At 42.7% G+C, this 11,546-nt stretch overlaps 2 protein-coding genes across 2 annotated transcripts; one reads left to right on the forward strand and one right to left on the reverse strand.

Annotated features, from left to right (window-relative positions):
• Positions 1-2,742: 2,742 nt before the first annotated feature.
• On the forward strand, positions 2,743-5,534 carry LOC146389033 (GTPase IMAP family member 7). Its single transcript, XM_084926671.1, has 2 exons — positions 2,743-3,125; positions 3,308-5,534. Exons 1-2 carry the CDS (start codon positions 3,092-3,094, stop codon positions 4,351-4,353), a joined length of 1,080 nt encoding a protein of 359 aa, XP_084782797.1. The 5' UTR covers positions 2,743-3,091; the 3' UTR covers positions 4,354-5,534.
• kdelr3 (KDEL endoplasmic reticulum protein retention receptor 3) lies at positions 4,782-8,324 on the reverse strand. The gene is made up of 5 exons (XM_084926672.1): positions 7,422-8,324; positions 6,940-7,040; positions 6,513-6,671; positions 6,181-6,433; positions 4,782-5,760 (listed from the first exon to the last, which is right to left on the reverse strand). The coding sequence occupies exons 1-5, from the start codon at positions 7,510-7,512 to the stop codon at positions 5,717-5,719; spliced, it is 648 nt and encodes a 215-aa protein (XP_084782798.1). The 5' UTR covers positions 7,513-8,324; the 3' UTR covers positions 4,782-5,716.
• Between the last annotated feature and the right edge of the window lie 3,222 nt (positions 8,325-11,546).

Below are 11,546 nucleotides of genomic sequence, written 5' to 3' on the forward strand. Positions count from 1 at the left end.
AAAAACATGATTTTCATGCAGGACAATGCTCCATCACACGCGTCCAAGTACTCCACAGCGTGGCTGGCAAGAAAGGGTATAAAAGAAGAAAAACTAATGACATGGCCACCTTGTTCACCTGATCTGAACCCCATTGAGAACCTGTGGTCCATCATCAAATGTGAGATTTACAAGGAGGAAAAACAGTACACCTCTCTGAACAGTGTCTGGGAGGCTGTGGTTGCTGCTGCACGCAATGTTGATGGTGAACAGATCAAAACACTGACAGAATCCATGGATGGCAGGCTTTTGAGTGTCCTTGCAAAGAAAGGTGGCTATATTGGTCGCTGATTTGTTTTTGTTTTGTTTTTGAATGTCAGAAATGTATATTTGTGAATGTGGAGATGTTATATTGGTTTCACTGGTAAAACTAAATAATTGAAATGGGTATATATTTGTTTTTTGTTAAGTTGCCTAATAATTATGCACAGTAATAGTCACCTGCACACACAGATATCCCCCTAAAATAGCTAAAACTAAAAACAAACTAAAAACTACTTCCAAAAACATTCAGCTTTGATATTAATGAGTTTTTTGGGTTCATTGGGAACATGGTTGTTGTTCAATAATAAAATTATTCCTCAAAAATACAACTTGCCTAATAATTCTGCACTCCCTGTAGGTGAAAGATCTGGACTGCAAACTGGCCATTTCAGTACCCGGATCCTTCTCCTACGCAGCCATGATGTTGTGATTGATGCAGAATGTAGTCTGGCATTACCTTGTTAAAAAATGCAGGGTCTTCCCTGAAAGAGATGACGTCTGGATGGGAGCATATGTTGTTCTAGAACCTGAATATATTTTTCTGCATTGATGGTGCCTTTCTAGACTTGCAAGCTGCCCATGCTACACGCACTCATGCAACCCCATACCATCAGAGATGCAGGCTTCTGAACTGAGCGTTGATAACAACTTGGGTTGTCCTTGTCCTCTTTGGTCCGGATGACATGGCGTCCCACATTTCCAAAAAGAACTTCGAATCGTGACTCGTCTGACCACAGAACAGTCTTCCATTTTGCCACACTCCGTTTTAAATGATCCCTGGCCCAGTGAAAATGCCTGAGCTTGTGGATCTTGCTTAGAAATGGCTTCTTCTTTGCACTGTAGAGTTTCAGCTGGCAACGGCGGATGGCACGGTGGATTGTGTTCACTGACAATGGTTTCTGGAAGTATTCCTGAGCCCATTCTGTGATTTCCTTTACAGTAGCATTCCTGTTTGTGGTGCAGTGTCGTTTAAGGGCCCGGAGATCACGGGCATCCAGTATGGGTTTACGCCCTTGACCCTTACGCACAGAGATTGTTCCAGAATCTCTGAATCTTCAGATGATGTTATGCACAGTTGATGATGATAACTGCAAAGTCTTTGCAATTTTTCGCTGGGTAACACCTTTCTGATATTGCTCCTCTATCTTTCTGCGCAACATTGTGGGAATTGGTGATCCTCTACCCATCTTGGCTTCTGAGAGACACTGCCACTCTGAGAAGCTCTTTTTATACCCAATCATGTTGCCAATTAACCTAATTAGTGTTAATTGCTCTTCCAGCTCTTTGTTATGCTCAAATTTACTTTTTCCAGCCTCTTATTGCTACTTATTCCAACTTTTTTGGGATTTGTTGACACCGTGTAATTTTGAATCAACATATTTTCCCTTTGAAATGATACATTTTCTCAGATTAAACTTTTGATCTGTCATCTACGTTCTATTCTGAATAAAATATTGACATTTGCCATCTCTACATCATTGCATTCAGTTTTTATTCACAATTTGTTTAGTGTCCCAACTTTTTTTGCAATCCGGTTTGTAAAATAGACTGAGGCAAAGTGAAAAAGCTGTTCTGCAGTCAGATAAATCAACATTTTAATTTTTTTTGGTGAACATGTTCTACCACATCTGGACTGAAAAGAAAGGACCATCCTACTTGTCATCAGCACTCAGTTCAAAGCCTGCATCTCTGATTGTATCATGGTACATCAGCTTGCACATCTGTAAAAGCACCATATGGTCCCATCCAGATGACATGTTTTGTTGGGAAGGCCTTGCATATTGACAATCCTAAACTACATACTGCATCTATTATAACATCTTTGTAAAAGAAGACTCTGGCGCTGAACATGCTGATGAAACAAAACATATGACAAAGAAGACCCACATAACAGACAAGAAGGGGGAAACAGCTGGTCTCCTCACTTTCCAGATGTTTACAGACTAGTGCTGAAATGCTACACGATAAGGAACATGTCCCTGTCCCAATTTTTTGAGACATGTTGCTGCCACCAAACTCAAAATGAGCTAATATTTTTCTTAATATGGTTAATTCTCCCAGTTTAAACATTTTTCTTTAATGTTTCTATTATTAATAAAAAATGTTTCGAGTCTGCCAAAAGTGTGACTTTGGTCTGGAGACTGGTGAGGATAACTTAAAACACCATTAGCCCTGAACTGAAGAACTGAAGGCAGCTCTAGGCTAGGCTGATCCAGCCTCCAGCCATTGCTCTTCATGATTTATCCACAAACTCTGCTGAGAATATTTAACTAGTGTGAACACAGAAGAAACAGTTGGGCAAAGGTATCTTCTTTTTGTTAGTTTCGTTACGTTAGGATATTCTAATAATTGTTAATATCCGAAAATATTTTGGTGAAGTTGACGTTGATGCGTTCATTATGTGAGGATTCACTGCCATCTAGTGGTCACAGTTTGGAACAACAGAATAAAATTTATGTCAAAAGATCGAATTATTATTTCTCACTCGTGTTGTCAGAGCTCCGTTAATAACACTTTTCTGCAATCGGTTTTCACTGCAAGCTAACACGTATCCCTCGTGTTATCATTTTTTGTGGGTTTGGTTACACTCAGGGTGGCAGTGTGCAAGCAGCGCCTCTCTGCTCCACCACAGATTGCAGCTGCATTGAAGCACTCTGCGGTCAAATGATCTAGAAACAAGAGCGTATCTCAGACACAGCCAGTCTCTGTCTATCTCCAGGATTTCAGCTATTTTTTAAAACTCATTCTCAGAAAATACTGAAGGCTTCACTACAGTTTCTCCATCAGGATGTCGTCATCCGAAAGTGCTGCGTCACATGAAGGTATGCCCATTACACTTGTGTTGCATTACTTTGGATTAGCAAGCTGTGAACGATCATATCACTTACCCTTTGAAATGTAAATGTGCCTACATGATTTAATATTATATATGTTGCCTGGATGTGCATGCATTATATTAATGTCAAAGGTAATTATGACACACACATGACTCTCTGTTTGGCAGTCAGTGAAGCATCAGCCCCCACATCAGAGGCTGAATCTCTGAGGATCGTTCTGCTGGGCCGGACCGGGACAGGCAGAAGCTCCTCTGGCAACACCATCGTGGGAAGGTCTGCGTTCCTGGTGGACGTGTCCCCCTGTTCTGTAACCGCACGATGCAAGAAACAGAGCGGGATAGTGGGAAGGCGGAGTATCTCCATCATTGACACTCCCGGGCTCTTCCACACACACCTGTCTTCTCAGGAGGTTATGGCAGAGGTGGGACAGTGTGTTGGTTTCTCTTCTCCGGGACCCCACGCCTTCTTGGTGACACTGCAGCTCGGCAGGTTCACCCATGAGGAGAGGGAGGCCTTTGAGTGGATCAAAGCTAGATTTGGGCCTGGAGTAATGAGGTTTACGATGGTGCTGTTCACCTGTGGTGACCAGCTGAAGGGGAAACGCATCGAGGACTTTCTAGAGGAGAGCCAGGAGCTGTCTGAGTTTGTCAGCAGCTGCCATGGAGGATATCACGTCTTTGATAACAGCAGGCAGGAGGAAACAGATGAATGTTCACATCAAGTCATGCAACTTTTGGAGAAGGTGGACCAAATTGTGGCTAAGAATGGAGGCGGTTGCTACAGCGATGAGATGCTGAAGGAGGCTGAAGGTGCCATAAGGGAGGCACATGAGAGGATTCTGGGTGAAGCTGGGCACGTGGTGGAGTCTATTCAGACAGAGGCTGAGGTCACAGAGGGGCGGCTGCCAAGATTGGAAAAGAAGTGGGAGGATGAGGAGAGGAGAAGGGAGGAAGAGGAGGCCCGGAAGAGAGCGGAGAGGCTTTTCTGGTGCGAGCTGGTGACCGCCCTGGGGAAAGGTGCCGCGGAGGGGGCAGGGATCATGGGAAAGGACAAGGGGAAAGGGAAAGCTGTGAAGAAGGCGAAGGTGGTGGAGAAAGTGGTAGCTCTGGCTGCGTCTCCGCTCTCTGTCAGGTCGGCTGCGAAAGCAGTGGGAGGGGCCGTGAGAGAAGGAAGCAAGGTGCTATACAAACACAGAAAAACTTTACTGCGCTGAAAGGTAAATCAAAGAGACAGGACACAACGAAGCCCGCGTGGTGAGGACAAGTCACTTGATGTAAGGCCAGCTGGACTTCTTTAGGTTTTGAAGACATTTCGCTTCTCATCCAAGATGCTTCTCTAGAGAAGGGGTCAAATCCCTACCAGGGGTTTATAACCCGAGACCATCCACCAGGTGCTCTAGGGATGAAAAAGCCTCCTGGATGAGAGGCGAAGCATCTTCAAAGACCTAAAAAAGCCAAGCTGCCATTTTCTCAAGCTCCCAAGACCACCATGACCTGGATGAATGAGAACCTACAGATGTACCACTTAACTATGATTGTGTTTCCATTGTTCAACACCACAATCGCACCACACACGCACTCTTAGACTATACTGTGAAATACGAACTCACGGCACAATAAAGTCACACAAAAAAATGTCCAGTTCATCTTATTATGACTTCACACATTTGTATTTGTCAAAAATAGGTTAGTTCGCTACACAGATACAATACATTAAAAAACAATTTTCCCATCATTTCCACCCCCGACACAATGGCGTGATTTGGTTAAGGTAACAACACAGGAAGATTTAAAAAAAAAAGAAGACCTGTTTAAAACATTGCAGCAGTTACCTTATCTGTCTTTGGCTTCATATAACAAGTGACAACATATTTTAGCCCTTTATTCTCCTCTGTACAAATGCACTGACACACAAAAGATGACGAAGGAATTCATCAGATTGCAGCTGGCAGTGAGGAAAGGAAATGGTTTGCATACAACGCAGTGACCTATTCAGGGAGTGTCTAACAGCACAGAGTGAAAGAGGACAACACGCCGTAAAAAGGTCGGGGAGCATAAATGTACAAACACTACCATATTTTTAAAGACTATGTGAAATGTGAAGGATTTATACTGAAAGAGAACTACGTGTAGTCCACCTGAGTGCTGTACAAAACAAAATTGCAGCTACATTTGTGTGCTCAAAATACTCTTGATTGTTCAGGATGTAAATGTAAGCACCTCCAGAGTCAGTCACCCTCAGCTTCCAAAGAAAAACAAAAAAACCTCACAAGTGTGCACAAATACTGTTTCTGTACTGCTGTTGCTCACTTGCCTTGTGCATATTAGGGACACACTTCCAGTGTCGCACCTGCATCTTATGGACTAATAAAACAACCATGTCAACTCCTGCAAATGTAGAGACTTACACCCAAAGAACCGATCAGACAAAAAAAGAAGAAAGAAAAAAATGGTCTAAACTACAATCACAGACCATTAGTTATATCATTAAGTACAAATACAGCTGAAGGATCTACTCTCAGATGCCGATACGTGGCAGGCACAGAAGGGTGGAGGGCTGTGGTGGAGGGGTCCGTTTTAAACCGGCATCGGCAGGGTCATCTTTCCTCTTCCCCGAAGCACTGAAGGAAGGTGGACGAGAAAGAAAAAAGTGAGAACACAGCGAGGGTGAGGGAGTGTTTTTTAGCTTCCCCCACTCCTTTGTTTAGCAGGTGAGCAAACACTTTAGAGCAACCTACAGCAGCTGACATTAAGGATACATATCCTCCCTCGACAGGTAAACAATCTGAGCAGAAGCTCTCTTTCAGTCACAGAGCATAGCTGTGTGCTAGATTTCATTGCAAATTACTTCTGCATGCTGTTTTATATCAGCAGAACAGAAAGTGCAGTAAAACAGGCAAGGCCGATAAACCTAATAATAACGCTGCAAATATCGGATGATTACGCAAACATAATTCTGGCGTGGCGTCCTGCCAACGTAAATGGATCACACCTAGCCTTGGCCCTGTAGCGTAGCAGCGAGTGATCGTGTTCTTACTCACCTTTTGTGACGTAGAGGTAGAAGAAATCGCAGTAGAAGATGGTCTGCACGACGCCGGACACCACCGCGATCTGGTCGAAAAAGCCCTCCGTGTGATAGCGCCACACCCAGTTGGCGATGTAGAGGGCTCTGTAGAGGCCGAGGAAGAACAGGTAGTGGGTGGTGATGGACTCCGCCTCGCCGGTCTTGGTGATCATGAAGAGCTGTGGCATTATAGCCACTGCTTCCAGAAAGATGGAGAAGGTCCACAGGATCTGGAGGCAAAGGGGTGCGTGTTAATTTTAAAGCTGTTTTTAATTGAGGGAGCTCTACATTTCTGACAGACACCTTTACCTCCATTGGGGTGAAAGCATAGTTCTCCAGGAAGGACAGCCCGGTGACTGGGACCAGCAGGAACTCCACGCGAAAAGTGTCGTTGTCAGAGTCGTACGTGTTCCTGAAGCGCATGTAGATCAAGTACACCGTAGCATAGGACAAAGCCAGGAACACCACCTGAGGGCGGAGCCAAACACTGATCAGGAAAAGTGAACTTAATTGAAGACACTGTGAAACACTACAAGATGCTTTTGCTTATTTTACTGACATCCCTGCTTTGTGTTTATTATCTATATAGATATATATATGCGTGTTAGTGAACACACAGAGATCACAGCTGGTACAAGAAATGAATGACTCTAACTTATGGCGGTCATTCAGCTCAAAGGTAATCTGACAGGGAAATGTGTGTGTGACTGTGTGTGGGTGTGACCTACAAACTTACCTTCATGACCGTGTTGTAAGCAGAAATGTAGACCGTGAACAGGTCGAGATACCTGGTGGTGAAGACAATCGCAAACAGCACCTGAGACTTCCCAGAGATGCCTGTAATGGAAATAAAATGAGAGAAATTAAAAGTGAGAGGATGAAACAGAGAAGTTAAACGTTTCCTTTTTTTTCCTTCTTTCTTCTGCAACTCAGCTGTGCAGCTCTCTCGCTTTAAACAAAGCTGTATGATTGGTCGAGCAGGCTGCTCTTAACTTTGTTATCATTGCCACGTAGCTTCCACTGGCGCAGGACAATCAGCGCCATGCAAATGCCATCCTTAATGCACACAGCAGATAAGAGAAGTTTCACTGTGTCACAGCTGTTTTTGTACACCACAGCCACACGCATACATCTTTAGCGCGGATGAAAAATCATAACAGCCCAAATGCACTGATATGATCGCACAGCACCCACACTGTGTTGCTAGTGTCAACCTACCAGCACACGACTTGGACCTCCATATCTTCAGCAACAGGATGACGATAGCCACCAAGTGTGACACGTCACCCGCCAGACGGAAGATATTCATGGTGTTTATGCTCCAGCAAAACAAACTTAATGCAACTCCTCACGGGCCTTACACGTCCTCAGGAGACAGTCACTGCTCATAAAACGCCAAAGGGGTGCTGTGCTGGCGTGGGCAGAGAGGCGACAAGCTGCGCGGTCACGGACGGACGGCTCACTCTCTGTGCGCGTGACGTTGGACACAGACTCTGTGGGTTCCGCTCACAGATCCGTGTGTGTGCCGTGGACAGACGGGAAAACCGCTTCCGAGGAGGTGACGTGGCTGATAGCTCAGCTCTTCGCCGTCAAGGATTCAATATAGAGCTACATATATCTGTTTCCGGCTTAAGACTTTCAAAGTAAAACCTTGTGCTGGTTAAAGCGCATGCTCGTTGAGAGTTTAGCCCAATGACTGTGGAAAACACTCTTTAGTACATTTACTGATTTTTTTTCTTTTCAATACTAAGTTCAACACACTGACTTCTGACTTCTGGGTGATTATTAGCTCTTTCACTACCCATAACTATTTTTATTTTGAAGGTTGTTCCCGGTAATGACTGACTTTCTATGGCGAACTTGATGAACGACATCCTGCAATGCACTGATTTCACAGCAGATGGCGACAAACTACTTATCTACCTATCTATATGGTGTTTCGTTATTGGAAATGGTCCCTCGAGAGCAGGAGTGTCAGACACTGGTGCCCAGCTTTGGAAAATGTGAAGGATGGCAAATTTGGGACTTATTGTCTGTTATTAACTGTTACAGCTTTCCCTACCGAATAACCTCCTTCATGGTCATTCATACTAAAACACAGTAATTAATTAAGTAATACATAAACAATTATATGAAAAAGTACATGTTTTTTTCATTATCTACTGTACAACTTATCGGAGATTTTTTTTTTTTTTTGTTCTTTTGGGCAGTGGGTTCAGCAGCATTTCTTTATCACTGGGAAAAAATGAGATGCATTGTTAAAATGTATTTCTTATATTAGGATATCTCATGGATTGGTTAAACTTCTTTACACTTGCAGGAAAGGGAGTTTCGCTGATCTGGCCCTCTTAAGATCAAACCGGGCTGTATGTAGCCCATTGTAAAATCATTCTGATATTCCTGCTCTAAAGCATAGGTGGGGAATTAAAATTACCAAATGAGAAATTGGCACTGTTTAGTTGCTCAGGACTAATTTTGTCTCTTTATAAAGTGCTGCTGGTAAGAGTAGATGCTCCAATTAGGCCATAATTGTGTTTCCTTGGGGAAAATTATTGAGCCACACCTTCTCTATAGGATAATTAAATGTATTTAATGGTGCTATTTAAAATGGTTTTCCTTTTAATTTGTTTGAATGAATTTCCTGGTTGTCTGAAATGTGTTTTCCAAAGAAACTGCATTATTTTGCTTGTTGTCTTTTATTAACTTCACCAGTGGATCTATAATAATAAATCATATGACTTACCCATTTAAAAGCTAGTGTACAAATACATGCATTGGACAAATGGCTTCACATTAGACAATATTTATTACATATTCTGAGAAGTTTATGGTCAACTCCATGACTCCAGGGCGCCCAGATGCTACGAATGAAAAACAAGCCAAAATGAACACCCCTCTATCACCACCACCACCACGGTGTTTGATGGTTTGAGGTGTCTGTGCTGATATTAATTAAACATGGTGCTGTTCATTGTGGGAAAACATCACCAATTCGGTGTTGTCTGTCCAAAAGACATTGTTCCAGAAGTCTCATGGCTCATTTAGATGCTGCTGTGGAAACCTGAGCTGTACTGACATGTTCTTTTTAGAGAGAAGAAGCTTTCTCCTTGCAGCAAGTTTTTTTTAGTGTTTTGCATTGTGATGATCTTTAACATTTAACATGCTAACTGAGGGCTGTGGAGCTTGAGGTGCTCGTGGGTTTCTGCAGCATCTCTTAACCTTGTATTGTCTGACTTTGTGTTGAATGTCCACTCCTGCAAAGATAGTTGCATAGTTGCAAGTTAACACACCTGAATGCTCAGCAAACTCCCAAAACCTCTGCTTTTGTAGAGGTACTCCCACTTTTGGATGATCAGTGAATCAAGTGGATTTGATTAGCACCTCCTGGCTGCTGCTTAACCTCTTAATTCCTATAGAAGCAGCAAGTGTATACTTAGTTTTTCACCTAGTCCTGTGAAAGCTTTTGTTTCCACATGACTGTACCACTGATATCACAAAACCCCCATAAAAGCTTTCAATAAAACTCAAGATGAAAAAAAAAGATGACTAAACTATTATATGATATTTTTTAACAATAAAAAAACGAGTGAGCAAATGTACCCTGGAAAAAATAGCTCTGATTCCCACTTCGGTTCCACAGTTGGCAACAAATAATTTGGAAACATGAAAAATGTATTTTTTGGTCTTCTAGAGTTGCACTGTGTTTTTCTCTGTGTGTTTTCTAAAGAAATTCAGATACAAAAGAAAAAGGCTAATGCCTCATAACTAAATGTCAGCTCAGTTTGGCACACAATGGAACACAAAGCAAATAATTACCAACTTATGAACCGCTGAAATGCGTAAAGCACTTCAGGGCTGTTTAAGTCTGTGCCAACGGTGTTCATCCTTTTGCAGAAGAGGAGTCTGTCTGCTTCAGAACTGTATATGTCTCATGAACATGAAGTAAAGATGAGTGGGCAGCCGACAACTTTGACATCGGGCTTTAGGCTGTTCACCAAGAAGCAATGTTTGTGCTTTCTTTTTATTTGGCTAAAGAACCAGACTAGATTGTAAAGTGACCTGAAGCATTTTACTCTTATTTATCAGTGTTTTAAAATACTCTCCACCCTCTTTGTGTGTTCACTGCTTTCTAACAGTTCCTCACCCTGGCCCCCTTTCCTCCTAATTCTGAGGAAAGCTGTATCACTGAATCACTGACACACTGTTTCTCACCATCCCGTGTTTCTGATCCCACAAAATCTCCACCTCCTCCCGTAACCTACAAACTGAAGCTGAATTCTGGCCTTGCGTACATCACGCTACCCAACATCCTCCTCTCATTTTCATGTGATATAGAGCTCCTTAGATTACTCAGGAAATGCTTCCAGCCTACTTAGAGTACATCAGTGGTGGTGCAGAGAAATGAGGGGGCGACGGACGCCAACGAAAAGTACATAGCTTCTTTATATACCCCAGAAGCATCCAGCACAGAGGCACTGGTTGTTTTTTCTGATGCTGTGTTGTCAGAGTTATCCTCAAGCAGAGGCACGCACATATTTAAAAATCTGAAACACGAGAAAGTAAAAGTTCTCAATGAGCAAATTAAAGGAGAAATGGAAGAAAACGTAATGTATCCTATATTAGTCCATTAGTTCCAGTCTTATAAACACATTGATGAATGTTCGTCGGCTGAATGATAGAAGCAAATGTACCACAAAGGACATCCCCTGGACAGAGCTGACCCATACTCCCATAACAAGTGTGTGCTGAGCAAAAGGTTATGGGAACTAATCTGACACCCAGGCCCGATTAATAGCTATTTATACATACACACAGCCTGGTCTGCCCCAGAGAGTCTGTCTGCCTGGTCATCTTCTGCTGGACGGTGTGAATGTCGGATCATCCTGTCTGCAAGCCTCTGTCTCCTCTCTTTCTCTCGCCACACATAGCTACTGCACTAGAACTGCATCCAGTTCAAAACCATCAATGCTCCATGACAATGGCTCCTGTCAGCTAGTAGAAATGACACCAGCTGTGACTAAGAGCTGTTATTGTCTTTAGAAATTCAAAATTAACTGTATATAAGTTTCAGCAGTCCACTAGAGGTTTGTTTTTATTTGAAATATGGGGAAAAAAAATATTTATAGCAGTGTATTTCTGCCTTATAAGGATCAGACCAACTGAATGGTTTAAAGTTGAGTTGTTAAACATGTGGGTAATGGACTAGAACTGGCCCTCCAAAGGCTAGAGATTTTACAGAGATTTTAATGTTTTAAATGTTTAAATGGTTGTTTTTTAAAGTTTACTACATAGACAGAAGGTCTTTCAAAGTTCTTCTTCGGACATTGGTTTTCACTCAACCTC

This window comes from Perissodus microlepis, chromosome 4 (genome assembly GCF_051167445.1).
Source record: "Perissodus microlepis isolate ML-2025 ecotype Zambia chromosome 4, ASM5116744v1, whole genome shotgun sequence".
Lineage (NCBI taxonomy): Eukaryota > Metazoa > Chordata > Actinopteri > Cichliformes > Cichlidae > Perissodus > Perissodus microlepis.

Bases quoted from the DNA above. Each gene is read 5' to 3' on its own strand.
- kdelr3 (XM_084926672.1), bottom strand. From the start codon at position 7,512: ATGAATATCTTCCGTCTGGCGGGTGACGTGTCACACTTGGTGGCTATC. The intron at 6,672-6,939 runs GTAAGTTTGTAG...CTCCGCCCTCAG, and splicing joins CTTACAACACGGTCATGAAG to GTGGTGTTCCTGGCTTTGTC. The intron at 6,434-6,512 runs GTAAAGGTGTCT...CTTTGCCTCCAG, and splicing joins ATGCTTTCACCCCAATGGAG to ATCCTGTGGACCTTCTCCAT.
- LOC146389033 (XM_084926671.1), top strand. From the start codon at position 3,092: ATGTCGTCATCCGAAAGTGCTGCGTCACATGAAG. The intron at 3,126-3,307 runs GTATGCCCATTA...TCTGTTTGGCAG, and splicing joins AAGTGCTGCGTCACATGAAG to TCAGTGAAGCATCAGCCCCC.